The sequence below is a fragment of the Odocoileus virginianus genome, chromosome 12 (genome assembly GCF_023699985.2).
Source record: "Odocoileus virginianus isolate 20LAN1187 ecotype Illinois chromosome 12, Ovbor_1.2, whole genome shotgun sequence".
Taxonomy (NCBI): domain Eukaryota; kingdom Metazoa; phylum Chordata; class Mammalia; order Artiodactyla; family Cervidae; genus Odocoileus; species Odocoileus virginianus.
The window spans coordinates 64049662-64076566 of NC_069685.1; the positions used below are offsets into that span (position 1 = coordinate 64049662).

Below are 26905 nucleotides of genomic sequence, written 5' to 3' on the forward strand. Positions count from 1 at the left end.
AATTTTCAAAAATGAGGGAATTCCCTGGCAGTCCAGTGGTTAGGACTCAGCACTCTCACTGCTGGGGCCTGAGTTCAATCCCTAATTGGGAAACAAAGATCCCATGGGGTGTGGCCAATTTTTTTTTTTTTTAAGAATGAACGAAGAGTCTTTTATTGACAGTAAAACTAAGTTGTGACCCTACTTACTGTTTAGATTTGATGTGCTGTGTCTCCTGAAAGCTGGTGTTCAGTAAATGTCTAATTAGATACCTTCAAAACCAATGTGATAGCTCCTTTCCTCACATTAGCATAAAGATGTTCTATTGTTATATTATGATAGCTCATAATTTGTCACTCTCTACTACTGGAAAACCCACTTTCTTCAGCCTTTTAGTACAAGATCTGTCTTCTAATCTGTTCATTCCTTCATTCCCTGTTCAGTGTTTATAATATGTAAAGGCAGAAAGGTATCTTGACCCTCAGGGCATATGTGATATGTCAGGGGATCTTAGAAAGATACTTCAAAATAAGGTTGAAAATTTTGTGGGAAGATTTAACATAGAAAAATCATAACTAAACATGGTAACCATAAGGCATTTACTAATCGGTGTTTATAATATCTTGTTAAATATGCCAGAGGAATAGAGTTTCTCAGTTCTTAGAGCTGAAGGAAAGGACCGCTCTTTCATAATCATCCTACCTGGATTTTTTTCCCTCATGATTTAAATCTACCCTTTGCCCTGCCTTCTTTCCCACTCCTTAGGTCAGGAAGGGATATGGAGGTCCAAGTGAGACCCAAGACTCTCTCCCCATGCCCACCTCAGCAGTCTGAATTCTGCTGCCTCACGGGGACCAGTGCTCACTTTTCGTGAGCTAAACTGCCGCACGTCTCACTACTGCCCAGCAGCTAGGCCCTCACGTCCCTGTCCTTCCAGCCTGGTATACCTTGATTCAGCTCCCCCACATTAAGAAAACTGTAAAGACCAGAAGAATGGGCTTTTGCCCAGGAGGCTTAATCAAATTTTTAAAATGAAAAACATCTCTTTTGGCTCTAGTTATGTGAAGAAGGAAGGGGCAGGGGGAGAGGAAAGCAGATTTTCCTCGGTCCATTTGTTCTACACAATGATGGTCTTTTAGTACCAGCCTATGTCATTCTCTCAGAAACGGCAAAGAGGGGGTTTCAGTCCGAGTGCTTTTATTTGGAAAGATAATCCTCAACTCTCATTTATAAAATATAATTTGGGCCAATGGGAGCAGACTCACGTGGTCACTGAGACTGAGTTCCAGAGTAGAGAATTCCAGCAAAACAGTACGAAACCACCTAGGTCCCCTCTAATTTGTAATATTTGTTAGATGTGTCTCACTGTTCCAAAAAAGAAAGACTAAATATAATTTTTCTTAAAGGCACTTTCATAACCCTCTCAGAGCTTCTAAAGCTGGCCTTGAAATGGTCAAGGTGGGAAGACACACAGAGGTTGGGAATGAGAACTGGGAGCCCTTGGTTTAGGGTGGTGGGAGGAGGGAGCAGTATGTGGCTTTGGTCCTTTGGAAAACCCTTCTGTTCACCCTGTGGGCGCCAGGGTCCCCACTGAGCCAGGCTTCAGACCTGAGTCTGCGAGGACATTGTGCTTTTCATGTGTCAGATTAACAGAGTTGAGAAAACCTCCTAAGCTGTTTGCAGCAGGAGACCTTGGTAATTGCCTGATGGACTCAACTGAGATCCAGCCTGCCTATTTTAGGCTAGTTTTGCCCTATTTCTGGATGTGGAGTCATAATTTTCATGAATAATACCAACCCTCTGTGTGAAGCCCGCTATTCATGATCAGCATTGAACTTGTCATACAGGAAAAGGCCTGTGACATGATCAGATTCCTGGAAAGTTCATATCTGAATATAACAGACCCAGCAGGAGCCAGGGGGAATGAATGTTTAGGGACAAAGCCGAGTGTGGTTGAATGGTGGGCCATTGTGTGGAGACCGGAATCTCTGTTACGCAAAGAGCTAAAACGAGTAGGCAGGCAGAGACCAAGTCTGATTCAAAAGGGAGCAAAGAGAGATCTGAACTACGCTCTTGACCTATGGAGCGGGGATCAGAACTTACTGTTAAAAGGAGAACAACCCCCAGGAAATTGGATTTGCTCTTCAAACTGCTTCTGCCAATATGTTTCTCAGAAACCCCATTCTTATCACAGAGAGTAGAAATACAGATTTTTAAAAGGAAATCCCAACATCAAGTTTACCATCACTGTTTGTCCTGCCTCCTGAATCTAAGTCCTGTTGACTACTGAACAGGAAATCATTTGGCTTAATGTCCAGCCTTTGCGTGTCTGTCTCTTGTTAAATAGTCAGCCTCACCAGTCCTATTCCTGTTTATTTCATTGCTTTTGAGGGACAGGCACTATAATACCCTGCATGGCTTTTGCTTTGTTCTCTTTTACCTACAAATTCTTTATAAAAGTTTTGTAGTTTTTGAAACTAAGTAGTCTAGTTGAGGGAAAGCAGAACCTACAAATCGTATTTACAGACAAATATGATTTTCTTCACATCCCTGATTAGAGCCTGAGGCCACAGGCATGAGAAATTTATCATGTCGGCTCCAAGAGCTATTTTTGGTTTGCAATAAAATTTTCACCTGATTTCTACACACTCAACTGTTAAAATTCCCCTTCGAATTAGGGAAATTTGAATCCTGACCATGTTAGATTATATATTAAGGAATCACTGTTAACTTTAATAGGTACAGTAATGGCATGCTTATAGGGAGAGCCCTTTTATATTACAGATACACCCTGAAGTTACATTATATCTGAGATTTGTTTTAAGTTTTTGTTTTAAGATTTGTTTTAAGAAGATATATTCTTCTAAAGAGTGAGTGGGTGGGACAGGGGGTGGGGGAAACAGATGAAATAAGAATGTTTTTTCTAAAGTGGCTATTTGTTGATGCTGGGTAAGGGCTCATATTCTTTCCTACTTTTTGTGTATGCTTGAAAGTTTCAATTGCAAAAAATAGTTTTTGTAATACTGAAAAAAATTGTAATATTTAAAAAATTTTAAACTGAATGTGTAAACACATTCAAAGTATCCAGATTCAAGTGTGTAACATGACTTACCTAAACTGTACTTTTTAAACATAGTTCACGGGCATTTGGGTTAGTTATTAAACTTTTAATAAGTTTAATACTGTTAGTTATTTAAGTTATTTAAAATTAGATATTAAAGTTTAAAATCACAAGGACCTTAGAAGTGATTAGCTGTGACAAACATTATTTAAGCTCTAACCATATATCAGGCCTTGTACACAGTAGGGGACACAGGGGTGGCATGGTCTGCAGCCCGTGGGGAACCCCTAGTTTAGAACTGAAGGCAGCACGTAAACAGATGAGCATATGCGAGATGCTCTGCATACGTGAGATGAACAGAAGGACGAGAGTGCTGAAGAGGGGGGTCTGCTCTGCACAGGCGAGTGGCAGGGCTGCTTTGCCAGCGGGCTTCTGGAAGAAGTAGGGCCTTCTCCTACTTTACGGTACCTACCGTCACCAGGGCGCTTATTAACATGCAGGTTCTCATTCAGTAGCTCTGGGACAGGCCTGGGATTCTGTGTTTCAGGCCCCTGGGATACTGGCACTGCAGGACCACACTTTAAGCAGCCAGGTTAACGTTGGGCGGAAGGAAAAGTTTGCATGTGTGCGCGCACACACACGGGAATTCTCATGCACATCAGTGTTGCTAAGACATCGGTTTTAAGAAAAAAGGTCAGGAAATAAGGTCTGAAAAAAATTAGACGGGGCCAGATCATGGTTTGGGTACAAAACCTGACCCAGAAAGACAGTGATGAGGCCTGGGGGAGTGCCAGAGTCAGAAGGAAGCCTTCCCCATCGCTTCCTCAGCCTCTGTGTCGGGGATTCGGGGCGTTGTTCCTCCCTCCTAATCCGGGAGAAGTTCTCTCCTGGTGGCATCATGCTCCCAGACTTGCCCTAGGAGGACGCCAGCAACGGCACCTCTGCCACTTGGGACCTTTGGTCGGTGACCTCACTGGCTTAAGTTCCTTTTAGTTAAATGACACCCTGAGTTTGTTCAAACAGATTTGTTTTTCCTTACAGAAATACAACCCGAAAGAGCAGGGTTTGAAAGCTTCTAATTGTGATCCCTAATAAGAGTTTTTAAAGTTCAATTTTAGTGTATGTGCTACCAAAGTGAGCACTAGAGTTTTTAAACTTCAGACTTTTGAGTGAAAAGCCAAGGGCACTTTGGCAATGATGGTCAAGGCAGGCTCTCAACTACAGAAAGTGTTTTGCTTCTGTCAGCACTTTGTGCATTTTAATGTCAGCACTGATTTTTTAATGTTTTAGCTTTTTTCAGTTATTATTGAGTACCTCATATGTGTAAAGCACTTATATTCACATTACCTTATTAACCTTTTCAACAATTCTGCGAAGCAGGTGGTATGTTCCCTCCCTCCTGCCCTCCTTGGTCAGATGAGAAAGTGAAGCTGGAGTGGTTAAGTGATTTGATGAGGATTACCCTCTGAGCCAAATAGGATTTGAGTCTAGGACTTCTCATGGCAAGACCAACCAGTGCCCTTTCCCTCCCAGGACTTGTGAACAGCCCCATTTCCTTTATTTCCTTAAAAGTGGGGGGCTTGGGATGGAACCAGGCTATAGTTGAGGTCATTCTTGAGAATTTTTCTTTGGGGATTGTTTGGGAATTCGAGTTTGAAATTCTGATAGTATGCTGAATTATTAGGATTGCCTTTTCGACATTGGGGAAACCAAAGGATTAACTCAGTGGCGACAGAGGGTCTGCAGTTCAAGCTGTTAGCTCCAAGCCATTCTCTTTTCTCCTCTGAGTTTGGGAAATCCCAAGCCCCAGGAGTAAACAGGCTGCGATGGTATCCAGGAAGCATTCACTGCAGGCAGAACCGCTCTGGACGCTGTTGGGCCCGTCTCCATGGGTGTTCCCGGCCCAGCTGTTCTCAGCTGGGAAGGGGCTCCCCACAGGTGGACCCTTGGCATGAAAGCACACATCAGTGGCCTTGTCCCAGCCTCAGGGTCTCTCCCAACGCTGTGTTCCCATTGCTCTGAACTTCACCTTGAAAAAGACACATCTCTGCATGTCACTAACGCTTTACAGCTAAATGTTGAAACCTCAAACTCTAGCCCATAGCCAAAGCAGTATCGACACTGAAATGAACATTAATACTGCACCTTATGCAGTCTCATTTTCCGCCTTTTCTCTCTTTGAAACTACAATTACATAACCTTTTTATCTAAATGAACTGTTTTCGATTACCAGAATTAGCAGTCAGAATCCTGTTTTGATGATTTATTTTTTATGTTTATTTTCCCAACTGGACTAAACTGGTCAAATACAGGCATAAGTTCTGGAATCCCTGTGAGGGACAGACCTTAAGGTAGTGGGGACCCGAGGTTTCTCTGAAACCTATATTTGCTCAGTGGGCTCTCTCACTTAACTTGGACTGTATGTCTGTTTACGGAGGGGTGCTGATAGAATTTATGGGGGCTTTCCCCCCTCAAGCGATATATTTTAACAGTCTCCCACAGCCCCTCGCACAGTGTAGGCTGTAACAGTTTAGTTCAACTGCTCAGTCGTGTCCAACTCTTTGTGACCCCACAGACTGCAGCACACCAGGCTTCCCTGTCCAACACCAATCCCTGGAGCTTGCTCAAACTCATGTCCTTTGAGTTGGTGATGCCATCCAACCATCTCATCCTCTGTCGTTGCCTTCTCCTCCTGCCTTCAGTCTTTCCTAGCATCAGGGTCTTTTCCAGTGAGTCAGTTCTTCACATCAGGTGGTCAAAGTATCAGTTCTTCCAATGAATATTCAGGACCGATTTCCTTTAAGATTGACTGATTTGATCTCTTTGCAGTCTAAGGGACTCTCAAGAGTCTTCTGTAACACCACAGTTCAAAAGCATCAGCTCTTCGGTGCTCAGCTTTCTTTCAGTCCAACTCTCACATCCATACATGGTTACTGGAAAAACCATCGGTTTGACTAGGCAGACCTTTGTTGGCAAAGTAATGTCTCTGCTTTTTAATATGCTGTCTAGATTGGTCATAGCTTTTCTTCCAAGAAGCATGTGTCTTTTAATTTCATGGCTGCAGTCACCATCTACAGTGATTTTGGAGCCCCCCAAAATAAAATCTGTCACTGTTTCCATTGTTTCCCCATCTATTTGCCATCAAGTGATGGGACTGGATGCAGGCTGTAAATAGATGCTCACCAAATATTCTTGCTGATGTGATTGTCATATCTCTCCCAGGAAGAGACAACACAATCCACTGGAAAGAACTCAGCCTCCAAAGTCCTCCACCTTAGGTTGGAATCATCACTTGCTTATAGCTCATGGCAAAATGACTCTCCTCTCCTAGCCTTGGTCTCCTCATCTCTACCTTCCAGGGTCATTTTGAAAATTAAATAAGTAAAATACACATGTCTCCGAGTCCAGGGACCTAGCAGAGGGTAGGCAGAAAAGTACAGGCAAGGACTGTGGTGGCCTGTGCTGCCTCCACGGCTTGGACTACCACTGGCATGTTCTTGATATCCTGTTCCTAAACAGGTTCTTCCCGACCTTCGTTTTATTGCTGTCTGGTCCTGCGCCATCTGACAGGCCGCAGGGCCCTGGAGTGTGCCTCAGCTGCTTGTCCAGAGGCTGTTCCCTTGGGGCCTGGTGTGGCCCTGTGCTCAGGGAACACCCGGGGCCCCGCATTCCTCTGACAGTGCAGCTTTATGGTTTCAGGACAGGCATATCTCGATTACTCATTGTTTTTGGCAGTGGATGTTATTTAATTTCTCATTTAAAAATTCAGACTTTCTGAACCAAGTGGACATTTTCCTCAGCGACAGTTATATACGTTGCATTTCCAAAATGTTCTAAAGCATATTAATAGCTTAAAAAGGGAAAATCATTCAGATCAGTAAGGACAGTTTTACTGACAATCTTCATACCAGCACCAGTAAAAAATACACATAAACATAAGGAATAGTCCCACCCTCAATCTTATGATGTAATTAGGAATCTGAGCTATAAACACAGGAGAAAATTGGAGACCAGCCACCAATTATATAAATAAGATTGAGTTATGTGGTAGAGAGCTGTGAGTTTTTGAAGTTGAGAGGGCTCAGTGAGGGTTGGGGAGCTGGAGGCATCATTAGCGAGGAAGGCCAGAGGGGCTGGAGGGGTCAGGGCCCCGCGGGTCGGGGAACAAACAGCCAGACAAAGATGCGGAGGAAAGTCATGGGACTGCTGTGCATGTTGGTGGTAGTTACGCTGCCCAAGGAAATGAGTGGACAGAGAGGAACTGGGTGGGAACCTTGAAAGCCAGGGCTGATTAGATTGGGGTTCACATACAGGGAAGGCCCTCCTCGTTCAGGAAGATGGCCCAGTGTCTGTTACAGGGTGGGTAGAGGAGGGATGTTTGGGGAGGGGAGGATAGGTGTAGATTTCTAAACGGCGGGATGAGGGCCTGGGCTGTGGTGGTGGCAGTGAGATCATGCAGGAAAGGTTCATCCCAGACGCATTTAGGAAGGAGTCAGAACTTGATGACAAGTGAGATACACATGGCATGAAACAGCAGGACGAATAAAGGATGCCTCTGTGGTTCTTTGCCTGGGATGTTTGTGGTGTCCAGAAAAAAAGCTCGAGTCAACAAACTGAGCTCTTCTTCCCAGAGACACAGCAGTACCGTACTGTTGCTCCTGAACTTGGACTGACCTTCTGTCGAGTAAGGTGTTTCGGTTGTCTGTTGCTGCATCACAGGCCACCCCAAAGCCCTGGTGGCTTGAAACACCGCCAGCTTGCTGTACCTCCTCACTCTGGGGGATGGCCGAGTTCCAGCTCGGCTGTGTTCCTCCTGCTCTCATCTGGGTTCAGTCAGGGGTCTGCATCCATCGGGCCTCTGCTGGGGCTGGGGTACCCACGGGATGTCCAGGATGGCCTCAGCCCCTACCTGGGCAGCCTCTCTTTCCAGCGGCGTACTTGGACGTCTTATAGGGTGGCCGGCTTCCAAGAGAAGCTGCCAGTCCTCTTAGGGGGTGAACTCAGCGGTCCACCATATTCTATTAATCAAAGCAAGTCACAAGGTCAGTACTGATTCAAGAGGAGAGGAAATTGGTTCCATGTTGAAAGTGGGGAGTCACACACATGTATGGGGAGGGAGGAAATGATTAGAGCCTTCTTTGGAGAAGGTCTACCACATTCTATCCCCAAAAATTAACTTTCAAAGAAGGAACTCCTGCCAGAGGAGAACTGTCTCTGTGATACATCAGGGTCGAATGGGGGTCAGGATCCTTAGGAACTTTTCCTGCCTTCCCCAAAGGTAAAATTTCATAGGGGAAGACAAGGCCTTGTTTACTAACCTATTTGGGTAAGTCGTTATGAGACTCAGAGACATGAGTAGAAGAATCAGAGTGACTGAAAATGAGAACTCATATTTAGAAACAAAGTTGTAGAGGGGCTTCCCTTGAGGTCCAGTGGTTATGACTCCACGCTTTCACTTGCATGGGGCTTTGTTTGGATTCCTGGTCAGAGCACTGAGATCCTGCACGTTGCATAGTGTGGCCAGAAAAAAAAAAAAAAATTTGCAGAGTTAGAGTGGGGCCATGTTATGGAAGGACTTGGATCACGCTGGCAGCTGGCAGGTTTTTAATGGAAGTTGTAGGGATAGAGGGTGCTCATGGTCGTGGGCTGAAAGTATGGAATAACCCACACCTAACCTAATGATGCTCTGAGGGAAGTCTTTGAAATGACTGGTCATCTGGTAGGACTGTCAGTGGCATCGTTTTATGTGTACTTAGTTTCTCCAAAGGAGAGAATTCAGCTCCTGAGGCACCAGTGTGGAGGCAGAAGGTAGTGAATGACATTATGACTTTTCAAATAATTAGCCTCACCCACCCGGCCCCCCCCACCCCGCCCTGCCTTCTGTAGCGGGAAACTCACTGCCTGTTCTTGGGGACTTTCCCATTGAGGAGTTAGTAGAAGCCAGTATAAATATGCTAGATTCGGTGTTTTGTTAATACTTCCAAACAGTGTACATTGAAAACAGAATCACTTATTTGTTTACATAAAATTCTCCCGATGCGCTTCATCACACATTAGTGATAAGAAATGAGATATAATTTCCCAGTACCTGCCCACAAGACCTGAGTAGAACCTGACTGTAAGTTGAAGGAAGATTCGCCCTAACTCATGGATTGTGTAAGAATGAACTGCCGTTGGTTTGATTGACTGTAGATGGGTTGTGGTGTGGTATATTTGAAGGCTATTGAATGCAACTTACAGTGCTTAATAAAAATCTTTATTTTTTAGTATAAAAAAGTAAGCAATCGCTGCATAGTTTCCAAAGAGCCAGATTTTATTTGTAAGAAAATGTAAAAGATGTTCCCAGAGCCAGGGTAGAGTTTTCTAAAATGCAAGAGAGAAGCTTTGCTTCCGGTTTCTTAAACAGATCTCTCGGATTTGGCAGTAGACAGCACAATGATGGATCAGGACTTCCTATGCAAATTACCAGCTGAAGATTTTTATTCAGATTGAACTTTTACAATAAAGGGCAGACTTTCTTCTTTGTCAGTAATTGTCTGCAAGGAATAGAACTCACTCAAGCTAACTTGAGCGCAAGAGATTTATTGGAAGGGCATTGGGAGAATATCACAGAATCCAATCCCTGTGTCCCAGAACCTGGGAAGGAGGTGCCCACACTTACCGTCTGTCTGTGGGGCCGCACAGTCTCCCTCTCTGCCCCTCTCTCTCAGTATGGCGTCCATTCTTCTTCCTCTTTGTGGACCAGTAGAATCAGTTCACTTATCCAGTCACGTGGCCCAGATGTGGCTTGTTGCCTTAATCCAGGCTTGACTGAACCCCACAAGTCTTGTACCTGCAGTTCACTGCCTGGAATCCTAGTTCCAACTTCCTGGGAGAGGGAATCTGGTGACCGCAGTGGGGGTCAGCAGTGGCCAAGGATGGGGCTGATAGGCCTGCCCCCAGCCTACAGCAGGTCCTCCGAGACAGTGGTTCTCAGAGAAGGGCTGTTGGCCATGGAGGCCCTGTGGAGGTGTGAGCTGCACCATCACAGTGGGACCACAGTTATATCCAGTTGTAAAGGCTGTTTAGCAAGTCTGCATGGTTGGTTCCCAATAGTTGCTTGCGGCAGTGAGAAGACAGTCATTCCTGGGTTAATCTGAAGAGAGAACCATCTTCCCTCAGCTACCTCTAAAACTTTTGCCTCTGTCAAGAACCCTGAACCTCTGAAAAGGTTGTTGGTAATTAACTTTCACATTTTAAAGCACCAAGTGTGGTAAACAAGGGGTCCATTTATATTTATAGATGATTTTTAAAAGTTGAAAATGTGGAAGCCTCTTTGGTAAGAGAAAAAAAATGCATGACCAAGCCACAGGACTTTAAAGTGGTCTTGAAAGTAAAAAAGGAACTTGAGAACAAATATCCTTTTACAAATTGACTTTCCCTCCCCGCTTCTGGGAAGAACTCAGGGTGGGACACGGTCTGGAAATCCACTCAGCTGACCAGTCATGCTTTTGAAGACGACAATGACGTGTCTTCTCTGGCGAGACTTGGAGCCACACTTTCCAGTTAGAATCAGCAGCAGCGACAGCCCTCAGAGGCTGGCCTTGCGGTGCACAGAGCGCCGAGGGACTAACGTGTCTGCAGAGTTAGCCCCTCATCTTAGGGAATCACTTTCATTTAGCTCCCAGACTGGCCTTATCAGGAGAGGGACGCCAAGGAACAAGCCGTGGAGTGAGCACTCCCCACTCTGGAGCTGACCTCTGCTCTCCAGGGAGAACAGCCTCTCATGTATCCCCACTCAGGGCCCTTAGCCTGGCCGAACTGTGGCTTCTTCTCGGTCACCTAGGAAACCCATCTCCTGTCTGCCTTCCTGAAGGGGCTCTGGGTTTCATGGGAAAGGCTTGCATGGCAGTGTACTGGATCTACCCAGATGTAGAGGTTAACATTTTAATATCTGGAATCAAATCCAGTTTTCCAAGATAACTGCCTTTGATCTTATCTTTTAATTCAGTGCTGTTTTACTCTTCTATCAACCCAGCAGGTTATTCTGGTTTGTGTAGGAAATGATGAAAGCCTTTTTGTATGTAATGATAACAAACAGCATTTATTCAGCACATACTATGTTGCCAGGCCTTGTGGTGTTTACTTTATTTACATTATCTAATTTTGATTTTCACAAGAACCCTTTGAGGCCCGTATCACCCAGTGTGGATGAACCCGAGCTTAGAAAGGCCGTGACGGAGGGACCCAAGTTCACCCTGGGGTCCGTCTGTCGAAAGCCCAGCATTTGTGATTGTTGCAAAATGCTGGTTGCTTCTGGACAGGTGATGGTAGCACCAGCGCTCTTCAGAACATTGCCAAGAACTGGGAAGTAGGCAAACAAACAAAAGCTCTGAGCTACTGTATGGACAGCTGAAATTGAGAAGAAAACATAGAGGCCTTCCCTCTTTCAGAAACTATTCTTATTTTCCACACAGTTCTAATAAGCTCGATAGTTTTGTTCTAAGCCTACTTAGTTTTTAGTGTTAATCGCTCAGTTGTGCCCGACTCTTTGCAACCCCATGGACTGTAGCCCGCTCCTCCCTCTGTCCATAGAACTCTCCAAATAAGAATACTGGAGTGGGTTGCCATTTCCTTCTCCAGGGGATCTTCCCGACCCCAGGATCGAACCTGGGTCTCCTGCATTGCAGGCAGATTCTTTGCCATCTGAACCACCAGTGAAGTCCATAAGCCTAAACCTAAGAAGCAGCAAATTAAGAAGATAAGCCAAGACCACAGGCACCGACAGTAGCAAGTAGACACTGAGACTCCTTCCAGTGCTGATGTTCTGAGGGTTCAGCAGCCCCAGTTGTAACCAAGGAGACAGATTAACTATTAGAGTCAGACACAAGAACATAGAAAAGCACACAGTCTGGGACCATTTGGTGACATACATCTGGTGACCTCGAGCCACCAAGAAACAAAGTACGTAGGTTAAACTAAGTTGTTGTTGTTGTTTAATTATCTAATGCATTTTAGAAAAGTTTCATCCAAAATGATGAAGAGAGAATCTTACCTTTTAAAGTGAACCTCTGACGGAGAACCTGGTGTTTCTAGCTCACCAAAGAGGACAGCGAGGAGTCAGAACCTAGGTGGTCAGAGATGCAGGTCAGCTCTCCTCTCTGCTCCGCACTTTTGACTCCCTGTGCCTGACAGGCACCTTGACCCATACTCTCCACGAGTTCAGCTGGCAACATGGGACGCATTTGTTCGTTGAGCACCCAGTTTCAGGGCACCCACTGTATGGCTGGGACCATGCCAGGCCCTGGGAATACAATGGTGTGCAGAAGACACAGTCTGGCCCTTAAGTTCATGGTTAATCAACGAATAGACATAAACAGGTGCTTAGAATCAGGTTTCGCACAGGCTGCTACAGGAGCACACCACAGGGGCGTTCAACCTTTTCTGTGGAGTGGGAGGATGATGGGAGGTCCATGGGGCTTCCCAAAGGGAACGATGCTCAGGCTGCCATCCTAAGCAGGGAAGAGTGTTCTAAGCAGAAGGAACAGCTTGTAAGAAAGGCCAGAGGCCAGAGAGCCATGTGCATGTGGGCAACTTGCAGATACACTATGATGTATCTTGGGTTTCATATAGAATGTGAGCCGAGGGACAGAGAGGGGTCATGCTGAGGGGGCGGGATAGAGGAGCAGCATAGATCAGGTAGGGCCTTGGGTCCCATGTGAGAGAGTTTGGACTTCATCCTGAAGGATGACCCGGGAGATCTGAGGGTTTCAGGAAGGCCCCTGCATACCTCTGTAGCTCCTGCTGCCTTCCTGTCTCTCTTTCACTGGTCACACTCACTTCTTTGTGTTCCTACAAAAACCAAGGTCATTCTTGCCTTAGGCCTTTGCCCTTGGCCTTCCTTCTGCCTGGAATGTACTGTAAAGGTTATTCTGGTTGCAGTGTGCTAACTAGATTAGAGTGGGTGAGCCTAGAAACAGGGAGATGGAACAGGAGGCTGATAGAATGGTCTTAGTGGGAGAGGTGTGTGTTCTCAGTCATGTCTGACTCTTTGCAACCCCAAGGATTGTAGCCCACCAGGCTCCTCTGTCCATTGAATTTTCCAGGCAAGAATCCTTGAACAGGTTGCCACTTCCTATTTCAGGGGATCTTCCTGGCCCTAAGATTGAACCCACATCTCTTGTGTCTCCTGCATTGGCAGGCGGATTCTTTACCACTAGCACCACCTGGGAAGCCTCGAATGGGAGGGGACAGTGGCCTAAACCAGGGAAATAGCAGCCTGGATAGAGATGTGGACAGGGGTCTGAACTATTTTAGGAGGTAGCAAGGACAGTGTCTGGCAGGCAGTTGACAGCATACTAAGGCCATCATTGTCCAGATGAAGGGAGCAGCAGCAAGGTATGGGCTGGTTTCCAGGCTCTGTCTCCCTGGGGTGTTTTGGAGCCTCACTGCCCTACTGGAACTGAACATGAGCTCCCTGAATTTGCTCCCCGAATTGTTGTGAATAAACCTGATAGGTTCCAGCTGCATCCACGTAAACCACGACCTTGTTTATGTCTAATGTTAACATTTGTGATTCTGTGCCTTGGGCTGTCTATAAATGAATACATAATAACATGCCTATTTGTGAGCATGGAATGGAATAAATGAGACAGAAATCAGAGTAAATGACCAAAATGATCACGATCAAGTAGCTCTTATTAAAAACCATTAAATGCATGCTTCAGGTTTCCATGTGTAAGTCCCCTTTAACAAGCTCAGCTTATATGATACACCCCTAACTAGAGATGCTTAGCTCCCTGCATTTGTTTAAAGGCTAAAGCCCAGCCATTCCCAATCCAGGCCCCCACTGAACACTGAACTCCTACTGCCTAGATCTTTTCTGTTTACATTTGCTACTATAGAGATTTGGTTTGTTTCCTAAAGATGCATTTTAACATTTGTGTGGTGAGCCACATTTGTTATATTTGACCCATGTGTGACGCAAGGGAGAAGGGTAACCACTTGGCTTAGAGGGGGGAGGTTAGCTTTGGGTTAGCTTCCTGCCAGTTTAAAATGAGCTGGTTAGATGTAGATGGTGGCAGAAATTGAAAAGTGTATATGTGTGTGTGTGTGTGCACGTGTGTGTATTTTTATGTGCCAAAAACTAGTATGAGTGTAAAGTTTCCTCAGTTGGACCATGCTGCTTTCCAGTCTTAAACAAAAAGTGCTTTCTAAGAATCTATATATCTCACTTTGGAATTGGATAATATGTAACTCTGACTGGCTTAGAAGTGCTTCTAGGACCAGACCTCATTCATGTCTTATATCTTGAGTGATGTGAACTGTAAGGAGCCAGATAGAGACAATAGGGAAAGGGCTTCATCTGATGGTGGAGTGATTTCCTAAATTAATAACACATGAAAAACTGAGGGGCAGAGAAGTCCATTTGTCCATTATTGTTTAGTCATTAAGTCGTGTCTGACTCTTTGTGACCCCATGAACTATAGCCCACCAGGCTCCTCTGTCCATGGGATTTCCCAGGCAGAGAATACTGGAGTGGATTGCCATTTCCTTCTCCCCAGGGGATCTTCCCGACACAGGGATCGACCCTGTGTGTCCTGCATTGGCAGGCAGATTCTTTACTGCTGAGCCACCTAGGAAGCCGTAATTTGTACATGACTCACAATACATTCCTTTATTCAATGAGCATATATTTAGATGCATGTTATTTAGGTGTGTTAGTCATCTATTGCTATAACAGATTACTCTAAAAATTTAATGAGAACACACATTTATCACCTCACACTTTCTGTAGGTCAGGAAATCTGGACATGCTTTAGCTGGGTCCTCTGCCTCAAGGTCTCTGGTGAGGCGTCTGCCAGGGCCAGGGTCTCATCTGAAGGTTCTGCTGGGGAGGATCTCCTTCAAGCACACATAGCTGTTTGTAGGGTTCAGTTTCTGCAGAAACTGGAAGTCTCAGCTCCTTGCTGGCTATTGGCTGAAGGCCATTCTTATGACCTCTGATGTGATACATTGCCTTATTAGAGTATATAACCCAAGAAGGCAGTAGAGAGAGTCGACTGGCAAGGCCGAAGCCACAGCTCTTGTAGTCCAGTCACAGAAGTAGCTCCCCTCAACTCCACCACATTCTGTTGGGCAAAAACAAGTCACTTGTCCAGCCCACACTCCAGGGGAGGGAATCACACAGGAGCACAAACACCAGGAGTTAGGGGCACGTATATTTAGGTTTCTTTATTCTCAGTTGCAGCTTTTTCTGCTAGACCAGACCATCTGACTTTTGAGGTTGTGAAACGCTAATATATCCACTGTGGTAAACAGAATACTTCCCCTCCCCCAAAAGTCTACATTGTAACCCCCAGAATCTTCAAACATGTTACCTTACATGGCACACGCGATGAAGATGAGAATTTTGACAGGGAGAGATTACCCTGAATTACCCCGGTGGGCCAGCGTAATCACACGGGACTTGTAACAGAGAGGCATGGGGATGAGAGACAGAGAAGGTGAGGTGATGACAGAAGCAGAGGGGGGAGGCAGAGGCTGGAGTGGTGCAGCCTCAGCCGAGCCATGGGGCGGCAGCTTCAGGAGGCAGCAAGGAGCAGGTTGTGCCCTGGAGCCTCAGGAGGAGCCAGAGTTCTGCTGACACCTTGATTTTAGTCCCCTCACACCCATTTAGTACTTCTGACCTCCCCAAATGTAAGAAGCTGGATTTATGCTTACTTTAAGCCACTAGGTTTGTGGTCATTTATTGCAGTGGCAACAGGAAACTATTAAATTCACGAAATGACCTGGTAAAACCAACTTGTGGGGCTTTTGAAGGAACTAGGGCGGGCATAGGGCATAGGATGGTAGGCTTCCAGGTGCTTTTTCTTTTTTGCCCTCCAGTGACTCTGAGACATAATTTACATATTGCAGCTTCTCTGTTTTTAGGAATCTATGCCTAGTTCTCGTCAATACTAAGTTCTGTCAATATTGAACAAGTAAAAAATGTCTTAGGGTCGGTTTTATGGGCTTCACATACTCATCAAAATAAAACAAAGATATAGCAGATAGCAGAGGACCCCAAGACTTCCATTTTTAATACTTGCTGTTTGCTATTTATTTGCATTTTAGAAATGGAAATATTGGCTGAGATGAAAGTACCTGGCACAACATGCCTTTCCTTCTTGGTGTTTCACAGCCAGATGTTGTGAAGTTCTTTTGTTTTTCTTTTTTCTCCAGTGCCTGGAAACCTTGGCTGCTACAAGGATCATGGAAACCCACCTCCTCTAACCGGCGCCAGTAAAACATCTAACAAACTCACCATACAAAACTGCATCAGTTTTTGTCGGAGTCAAAGGTTCAAGGTAATTGTTCTGTGGTTTTGTATCTATGGAAAAAGATAAAGGTCTAAATGCATTCTACTGAGATATCATTTAAAATGTATTTAAATCATTTAAATTGTTAAAAACAACAACAACCTGTGAAGCCATTACAACTGCACTTTTCTGCCAAAGAGAAGTTGGAGGAAGAGTGGGGCTTGGGATTCTGGGGCGTGAGGCAGCACTCTGTCCAAAGACTGAGAGAAAAAAGGAAATGCCCCAGTACCTGCATCCAGCTTGACCTCCAGCAGAGTCCCGTGTTTCCTCGAGCCCCTGTGTGTTATGAGCAGAGACGGCTCTGGCTCCAAGGGGGTGGATCTGAGAATACACGAAGGTAGTGGTTACTACTTTGATTCATTAAGAGCCCTTGCCTGGATACCAGTTCAAAGTATTTTCTCTCCATCCTGTCCATTCTTCTATCTGAGAGTCATTCATCAGTCATTAAGGTTCAATAATGCTGTTGTTCGTTATATCAGAAAAAGAAGTCTTTTCCTCCCTCCTCTCCTCCCTCTCTCCATCCCTTCCTTCCATCCTTCATTCCTTCCTTAATAATTCCGTCAAAAGGCCATTAATCAGGCCCAAGCAAGGAGAATAGACTGGCAGTGCTCAAGGCCTGTCTGAGGCAGGGGCTGAGCAAGGCAGTTGGCCCAACATGATCAAGCGATTGGTTGTTTGCAAAAGATTGAGCATGTTAAGTAAGTCTATGGAGGATAATGGGAACCAGGTTTCTCACTATTAGGGAAGGGGGCCAGAGAAAACTGGAATGAAGCCTGCAGTGTTGGACAGGGGTTGACATTATTAGTATAGTGCATGGTTTCTGATACATATGTAGAGAGAGATATATAGAAATAAATATATAGGACTCGTGGTTGTTGTCCAGTGATTAAGACTCCACACTTCCACTGCAGGAGGCATGGGTTTCATCCCTGGTTGGGGAAATAATATCCCACATGCCACATGATGCAGCGAAAGAAAACAAAAAAGAAAGAAACATAAATATAAAAGTATGTGTATATGTGTTTGTATATACATATGTATTTCCTAGCTCTTTCCACTAAGAGGCCTGGGAACAGTGACATACTGAAGAAAGAGCTACAGTACTGGCATAAAGAGGGACATATAAGCTGAAGGAAATAGAATTCAGAGTCCAGGCATGTTATTATTTATATTAGTAAATAATAATTTATTACATATAAAGATACAGCATATAATAAATATATGTATTTATTATATATGTCAGAGACCATGCACTATACTAGTAACGTCAATCCCTGTCCAACACTGCAGGCTTCATTCCAGTTTTCTCTGGCCCCCTTCTCTAATAGTGAGAAACCTGGTTCCCATTATCCTCCATAGATTTACTTACATGCTCAATCTTTTGCAAACAACCAATAGCTTGATTGATAGTACTATTTATGGCTGATTGATATTTGTCAAGGGTACCATATCATCCAATGGGAAAAAAAACAGTGTTTTCAGCAAACAGTGCTGGGACAACTGGATATCCACATGGAAAAAAAATGAAAGTGGACCCCTACCTCATATATGAAAATTAATTTAAAATGGATCACAGACCTACATGTAGCAGCTAAAACTATAAAGCTTTAGGAAGAAATATGGGTACAGATATACATGAGCTTGGATGAGGCAATGATTTTTTTCAGTTAGGATACCAAAAGCACAGACAATCAAAGAAAAAATAAATTGGACTTCATCCAAAATTTAAAATCTCTGTGTATCAGGGACACTATTAAGAAAGTGAAAAAGCAACTCACGGAATAGAGAAAATATTTGCAAAACATATATCTGAATAGAGGTCTAATGCTGAAAATATATAAAGAACTCTAACAGTGTGACAGTAGAAAAACAGCCCAATTAAAAAATGAGCAAAGGATTGAATAGATGTTTCTTCATAGAAGATGTACAAATGGCCAATAAGCACGTGAAAAAGTGCTCAGTATTCTACCTATGTTACACATAATAATAATCAAAAAATTTTTTTACACTTCATGCAGTAAAGATGCTCAGTATTACTAGTCTTTAGAGAGGTGCAAATCAAAATCAATGAGATACCATTTCATACAATAAATAAGCTAGGATGGCTGTGATTTTTTTTTTTTAAGGACAAAAGCAAATGTTAATGAGGTAGAGAAATCGCAACCCAGAAATCCCATTTCTAGATATTTACCCTAGAGAAAGGAAAGCTTATGTTCACACAGAAATGTACACAAATGTCTATAGCAGCTCTATTTTATAATCACGAAAAACAAAACAACTCAATGGATTAGCAACCTGTGGTACATTCATGCAATAAACTACTATTCAGCAAACTATAGATCAGTTCAGAGGAACCTCAGAGACATTATGCTGAGGGAAGGAAGCCAGTCTCAAAATACGATTCTGTGTATAGTATGTCTGAATCTATTCTGACTGCTGTACAGAATACTTGGTCTAAACCAAGCATTCACTAACACAACATTTTAAAGCAACTATATTCCAATTAAAAACAGACAACAAGAATTCATTTCTCAAAGTCCTGAAGGCTGCAAAGTCTAAGATCAAGGCTTTGGCAGATTTGCTGTCTGGTGATGGCTTGTTTCCTGGTTCATAGATGGCTGTCTCCTCACTGTGTCCTCATATGGCAGAAGGGGAAAGGGGGTCTCTTTTTTGTTTTTGTTTTTTTTTTTTTTTGGGGGGGGGGGTCTCTTTTATAAAGGCTTTAATCCTATTCATGAGCACAAGCCCTCATGAATCACTTCCCAAAGATTCCACCACTAGGTACCATCACATTGGGACTTAGCTTTCAACATATAAATTTGCAGGGGAGGGGCAAACATGGACATTTGGTCTCTAGAATATGACAGTCTTAAAAAGTTAAAACTATAGTATGAAAACTAGTGTATGACCTCAATCAAATAAATCCCTTAAACGATTATACAGTGGAAGTGACAAATAGATTCAAGGGATCTGATCTGACAGAGTGCCTGAAGAACTATGGATGAAGGTTTGTAACATTGTACAGGAGGCTGTGATCAAAATCATCCTCAAGAAAAAGAAATGCAAAAAGGCAAAATGGTTGTCTGAGGAGGCCTTAGAAGTAGCTGAGGGAAGAAGACAAGTGAAAAGCAAAGGAGAAAAGGAAAGATATACCCATCTGAATGCAGAGTTCCACAGAATAGCAAGGAGAGATAAGATAGCCTTCCTAAGTGATCAGTGCAAAGAAATAGCAGAGAACAATAGAATGGGAAAGACTAGAGACCTCTTCAAGAAAATTGGAGATGCCAAGGAAACATTTCATGCAAAGATGGGCACAATAAAGGACAGAAACAGTATGGACCTAACAGAAGCAAAGGTATTAAGAAGAGGCGGCAAGAATACACAGAACTACTGTACAAAAAAGATCTTAATGACCTGGATAACCACAATGGTGTGATCACTCGCCTAGAGCCAGACATCCTGGAGTGCAAAGTCTAGTGGGCCTTAGGAAGCATCACTATGAACAAAGCTAGTGGAGGTGATGGAATTCCAGCTGAACTATTTCTAATGCTAAAAGATGATGCTGGGAAAGTGCTGCACTCAATATGCCAGCAAATTTGAAAAACTCAGCAGCGGCCACAGGACTGGAAAAGGTCAGTTTTCATTCCAGTCCCAAAGAAAGGCAATACCAAAGAATGTTTAAACTACCACACAATTGCACTCATCTCACACACTAGCAAAGTAATGCTCAAAATTCTCCAAGCCAGGCTTCAATAGTATGGGAACCAAGAACTTTCAGATGTTCAAGCTGGATTTAGAAAAGGCAGAGGAAGCAGAGATCAAATTGCCAACATCGCTGGATCCTAGAGAAAGGAAGAGAGTTCCAGAAAAACATCTACTTGTGCTTTATTGACTATGCCAAAGCCTTTGACTGTGTTGATCACAACAAACTGTGGAAAATTCTTTTAGAGATGGGAATACCCCACCACCTTACCTGTCTCCTGAGAAATCTGTATATAGATCAAGAAGCAACAGTTAGAACTGTACATGGAGCAATGGACTGGTTGCACATTGGGAAAGGAGTAAGTCAAGGCTGTATGTTGTCACCCTGTTTATTTAACTCATGTGCAGAGTACATCATGCAAAATGTGGGGCTGGATGAAGCCCAACCTGGAATCAAGATTGCCGGGAGAAATAGCAACGACCTCAGATATGCATATGACACCACCCTTATGGCAGAAAGTGAAGAAGAACTGAAGAACCTCTTGATGAAAATGAAAGAGGAGAGTGAAAAAGCTGTCTTAAAACTCAGCATTCAAAAAACGAAGATCGTGGCATCCATTCCCATCACTTCATGGCAAAGAGACGGGGGAAAAAAAATGGAAACAGTAAGAGACTTTATTTTCTTGGGCTCCAAAATCACTGCAGATGGTGACTGCAGCCATGAAATTAAAAGACGCTTGCTCCTTGCAAGAAAAACTGTGACCAACCTAGATAGCATATTAAAAAGCAGAGACATTACTTTGCTGCCAAAGGCCCATCTAGTCAAAGCTATGGTTTTTTCCAGTAGTCTTGTATAGATGTGAGAGTTGGACCATAAAGAAAGCTGAGCACCAAAGAATGGATGCTTTTGAACTATGGTGTTGGAGAAGACTCTTGAGAGTCCCTTGGACAGCAGGAATATCAAACCAGTCAATCCTAAAGGAAATCAGTCCTAAAAATTTATTGGAAGGACTGATGCTGAAGCTGGAATTCCAGTACTTTGGCCACCTGATGGGAAGAACTGGCTCATTGGAAAAGACCCTGATGCTGGGAAAGATTGAAGGCAGAAGGACAAGGGGATGAAAGGGGATGAGATGGTTGGATGGCATCACTGACTCAATGTACATGAATTTGAGCAAGCTCTGGGAGTTGGCGATGGACAGGGAAGCCTGGTGTGCTGCAGTCCCTGGGGTCGCAAGGAGTCAGCACGACTGAGTGACTGAACTGAAGGGGTCATAGAGGGGAACTACAGAGCAACAGCACAAGAAAGCTTACTGCACATGTTCCGTGTCCTGATTGTTGTGGTGGTTGTACAGATTTATTCATGGGTTAAAATCCTTAGGCCTATACACCATACAAATAGTTGTATGGTAATGTAAAAATAAAAATGTTAAATAGGGGATTTCCCTGATGGTCCAGTGGTTAAAAAATCTACCTGCCAAAAGAAAAGTAAAAAACAAAAAAAAAAGGAAAGAAAAAATCCACCTGCCAATGCAGGGAACAGAGGTTTGGTCTCTAGTCCGGGAAGATTACACATGCCACAGGGCAACTAAGCCCTTGCGTCACAACTCCCGAGCCTGCGCTTTAGAGGCTGTGTTCCAAAGCCACTGCAATGAGAAGCCAGCTTACCACAACTAGAGAGACCTGTGCACAGGAACAGAGATCCGGTGTAGCCATAAATAAATCAATTAATTTAAAATATGTATTACACAGGGCCTACAATAAGTTTGCAATAAGCACTAACTTCAAAGCATTTACCATCTGTCACATAGTAAACATTCAGTAAAATGTTTAGCTGTCATTAATGTTGCAAGTTAATGGGATCCCTGCCTTTAACTGAGTTAAATACAGTAGAATTGCAAACACAGGTAAGGGATACTCAGGAGGGGAAGCACCTTGGTGGTACACAGTTACAAGTCAGCATGTAGTAAAGTGCGGTGAGAGTGGGGCGGGACCAGGGCAGAGGATCAGAGAAGGTGGGCTGGGAAGACAAGGTGCTTGCTTGCCGAGAGGCCGATCCGGCCAGGCCACCTGAAACCCCGACTGACGCTTATCAAGTGCTGCTTCTCTGTTGTGGCAGTTTGCTGGGATAGAGTCGGGCTACGCGTGCTTCTGTGGAAATGACCCTGATTACTGGAAGTACGGGGAGGCAGCCAGTACTGAGTGCAGCAGTGTTTGCTTCGGGGACCACACCCAGCCCTGTGGGGGCGACGGCAGGGTCATCGTCTTTGACAGTGAGTATGCTCTGGGCCCTGCGCTGTCCAAGGCCGGGGAACCCTGGGCCCGGGGAGCCGGCCTGCCCATTGTCTGACCCTGCCTCCCTACTATGCATCCATTTACTTGCAATACTTACTAAGCACCTACTGCAAGCCAGGGGCGGGTAGCTTTTGCCTCTGTTATTCCTCCAAAGGCAATGAGTCTTCTGGTTACTTAGACAAGAGTAACAACAGCTCCCAGGGACAGACAGGGGCCTGGGAGCAGAAGGGCGTGTGGCCCCTTCCTCTCAACTTCAAGCTTTTGCTCCAGGAGGGTTCTGGAAGAGAGCAGGGTATTGGGCCTGTCCCCCAGCAGCAGCTCCTCACCTCCTGCCCACTGGTCCCACCAATGGGAACCCTTTGGTCTCCTGCCCCACCCCAGTCATTCTCATGGGCACCAGGTGGAGGCCTGCACAGAAGTGCGTGCAAGTGAATGCAGACTGTTGTGTCCGGGGCTTCTGGGCATCCTGGACTGAGAGGCTGGTCCATATTCAGCATTTAGAAATTTGTTAAAATTTTAGTTGCTTTCTTTTTCCTTGCTTTCATGGTGCCCTGCTCTCATTCTTGTGCTCTGTCAAGGATGAAGCGCTTTGTGTGGCCTGACTCTCCTCAGAGGCGCTTCTTACTTTTTAGAATTAAAATTCCTTGGTTGTCTTGAGGTCTCAGCCGTCTGATGGGTTGAAGAAAAAGTTCTGAGCTTCTTCTCAGTGTTAGGATGGAAGCAGCTTTCTACATCCTAAAAGGAAGTAGGTGCCCCGCCTCCAACCTGGCCTGCTTTGTAAATCCTGGGCTTGCCCTTTCTCTTGAGGACTTTGATTTCTAGGCTCTCATCTTCACCTCACTACATAAGACTGTGAAGTGGTGTGTCCCCTTCCTTGAACCTGCTGCTCAGAACCGGGGGTCCAGACATTAGACGTGCTGGTGCAGAGTAATGAGGGAACTTCCTGTCTGCAGAAGGTCATTTCTTGTGCCACAGTGTCCCACTTCAAAAACAAGTGTGGCCCCCTCCCATGAGCCTTGCACCCCTCAGGTAGAGAGGCCCTCACTTCACTTTGTGCCCCCTGCAGAGAGGCTTGTTTTCATGGGCTTTGTCTCTTCTGTCCTCACACATTCATATGATATGGGAGCAGGCGGTGGTCTGTCCACCCTCAAAGCCGAGAGAAGTGAGAGGTCTGGATGTGAAGTGAGCCCCTGGGATCACACAGCCCAGCTGGTCCCGAACCCAGACTCTCTGACTCCAGCCTGGCCCCCGCCTGGGGTGTACTGCCAGGCTGTGTGCTCACTCGGAGGTCTCCTGGGGGAAAAAAAAGCCTCCAGTCATTTGTTCAGGGTTTAAGCCGCTCATTCTGTGATTCGATCCTGAAACATAAGATGGTCTGGTTTTGCAGACAAAAAAACAACATCCTAGACTGGATCCCACCAGCTCAGAAGCTTTGTAACAGGTTGGAAAGCAAACCCCACGGCCGAGCCCCCGCGTGAGGGCTGGTGTCCTTTTGTCCCCTGCAGCTCTGGTTGGCGCCTGTGGTGGGAATTACTCGGGCGTGACCTCTGTGGTGTATTCCCCCGACTTCCCTGACGCCTACGCCGCGGGGAGGGCCTGCTACTGGACCATCCGGGTCCCAGGAGCCGCGCACATCCACTTCAGCTTCACCTTGTTCGACCTCCGGGATTCCGCAGACATGGTGGAGCTGCTCGATGGCTACACGCACCGCGTCCTGGCCCGCTTCAGCGGGAGAGACCGCCCACCTTCGTCCTTTAACATCTCTCTGGATTTCGTCATTTTGTATTTCTTCTCTGATCGCATCAATCAGGCCCAGGGATTTGCCGTCTTATACCAAGGTAAGGGCCCGGCCTCCTCGGGCCCCCCTTGCACCTCCTTATGACGTGCGGACCTCAGGTGGTTCTTGCGTGTCAGGAGCTGCCCAGTCATCTTGCAGGTTTTCCCACTTCCTGTTTTATAACTTGTACATGCTGCATGATACAGAAAAGAGATGCCACCTGTGAGTTTTGCTGTTTTAGTCATTCTCATGACAGTTTTCATGGAAAGGCTAAAAGAATAACTAAAAGAGCTGAGATTGGTAGAATCAGAAGGTTCCAAAGCGGGCATTTGGCTCATCGTCCTGTCTCTGAACAGCCTTGCCAATCACCAGAGCCTGGTTCACTCAGATCACCCTCACCTGGAGCTATGGCCCTGTACGGTGGACATGTGTGCTGGGTACACAGAGGGCATCCATGACCTAGTCTCTGCCCTGGACATCAGAAGCCTAGACAAGAGTTCAGTCAGTGTCTGGCTCCAGCGTACAGGTGGGACAGGCTGCAAGGACAGGTGGGATTGGGGCAGACAGATAGGAAACAAGAGGGCCTTCCAGGCTGGGAGACTGTAGCTGCAGAGGCACAAGGGAAGAACCACCCTAAAGCATGTCCAGGAGTCCACACAGAGACCTCAGATGGCTCCTTCAGAGTCAGAGCCTGGCAGGTTCTGCTTTGGGGCCGGGGTGGGGGTGGGGAGGCCAGGGGAGAGAATCGCCCCCAGAGCAAATGGCCTCCCTCTTCATAACCAGTGCCACCTCCTCTTTGGCGTCTCCACCAGCTTTCCCCCAGCTAATCCCTTTTGGTCTTCCAGCCATCAAGGAAGACCCACCACAGGAGAAGCCCACTGACAACCAGATGCTGGCCGAGGTGATCACAGAGCAGGCCAACTTCAGTGTGAGCGCTGCCCGGTCCTCCAAAGTCCTCTACGTCATCACCACCAGCCCCAGCCACCCACCCCAGGCTGTACCAGGTAGCCGTTCCCAGACACCATCAAGGGAGTGGGAGCCACAGAGCTTGGCAGCAGCACCCTAGGCAGTTACAGAAACAGGGTACTCTTGAGTGTTCCGTTTTCAAGGCTGCTTGGGGGTCCTGGCTCCATGACTCTGTCTTGGCCTTGGAGGGACATCTCTTTGGCTTGATTCCTTAGTCCTTAGGTAAAGTGCTCACCTCCTTTAGGACACGTTATTTAATAAGCTTATCCAGTGTTTTCCACAGCCAAGTTGTAGCTCACTAAATGCATCAGCAGTTGCCAGAGCTCTTTCCTCAGTCATTGGGCAGATGTGTAAGTGCTTTACTGATGCTAGGCTCTGTTGTAGCTGCTGGACTGTACAGAGAACCACACAAAATCCCTGCCCTCCTGCCACTTGTAAGTGGGAGGAGAAAGACAAGAAGCAAAATGAGAAGTCAGATAGTGACCTGAGCTGTGAAGGTAGGTCCCACAGGAGTAGGCTAGAGAAGGAGCGGTAGTCTTGTGGTCCAAGCTGGGTGACTTGATCGGGCACAGACGGTCACTCCCTCTTTTCTGCCAAGGAAATTGCAGTCTTTAAGAGCTGGTAGAGCTGCAGATCCCATTAGTGGTTCCCGGCTTTAAAGGTTTTCCCCTGCAGGACTCGCAGCAGGGAGTCAGGCACGAGAGCCGCTCGCTGTGTGTCCTGTCATTTGTGTATCTGTAGCGTTTCCCAGTTCACACACCCCATTCCTCAGATGAGGGAACCCGGGCCCAGAGAGCCGTCACACGGTGGTCCTAGGGGTGGAGATGGAACGTGTGCCACGCGTTTTGACTCTGAGTTGAGTGTGCTTTGGACCACACTGCCTGCCTCTTTCCACAGGGGAGTCAGGAGGTACTCACAAGGCCTGGGGCTACATGCCAGCCCTGCTCCAGCTGCATGCTGTGGCCGCCCCCACCTGCCGGGAACTCCTCAACCAGCCTGCCCCCCAGCCCCCCGACCCCAGGCTGCCAGGGATCCCTCAGGGCTCCACACAGACCTCCTCCTGAAAACAGCTCACACCCAGCCCGAAACTCACCCCTTGTGCACACTCACCCCTGTGTTTTACACTTGCAGGATGGACAGTGTATGGCCTAGCAACACTCCTCATCCTCACGGTCACAGCCATCGTAGCAAAGATACTTCTGCACATCACGTTCAGGTGAGTATGGGAGCTGCCTGGCCCCAGGAAGGGAAGGTAGTTTCTACTACGTTTCAGTTGTCTGAAAACACTTGTAACATCAGAACACAATTCCAAAGCGCTCAACACAGGGCAGTGTACGGCCGTAGACATTCCTCATTCTCTGTAGAGTGAAATGTCCAGCTGGACAAATCTCACTAAGGTTTGAGGGATTGTGTTTGCTCCCCCGTCTAGAGGATATCATTTCAAGGAGGACTGAAATAGTCCAGGCGTAAAACAGGACAATTTCCATTGTTTTGATTTGTGCTGGCCTCTTGATGAGATTTTTACCTAAGAGCAGAGATTCCTAGGATAATACCAGGTATATTTCCTGATGCCATCTAGAATCTGTGAGACAGTCTTAGGAAGAGAAGTTTTATTAACTACTGTTTAATAATTATTTTTAAGGCAGTTATTTAGGAAGCTTATAATAGCTTCACCCTTCAATTCTGACCAATTTAGGGAAAAAATTTTTTTCCTTCTCTTACTTCCACTATTCAGGTTTAACTGTTCTGCCTTTTAGGAAAGGGGCAGTTGTGCACTTACAGAAG

At 45.6% G+C, this 26905-nt stretch overlaps 1 protein-coding gene across 3 annotated transcripts in view; it reads left to right on the forward strand.

Moving 5' to 3' along the window:
- Window positions 1-26905, forward strand: part of KREMEN1 (kringle containing transmembrane protein 1) — a 59066-nt gene that overhangs the window by 22472 nt on the left and 9689 nt on the right. For all 3 annotated transcript variants that reach the window (XM_020907177.2, XM_020907175.2, XM_070475515.1), the window contains exons 4-8: window positions 16244-16368; window positions 22202-22355; window positions 23883-24215; window positions 25000-25158; window positions 26252-26336. In XM_020907177.2, coding sequence (XP_020762836.2) covers window positions 16244-16368; window positions 22202-22355; window positions 23883-24215; window positions 25000-25158; window positions 26252-26336 — 856 coding nt within the window. The remainder of the gene's footprint in view (window positions 1-16243; window positions 16369-22201; window positions 22356-23882; window positions 24216-24999; window positions 25159-26251; window positions 26337-26905) is intronic.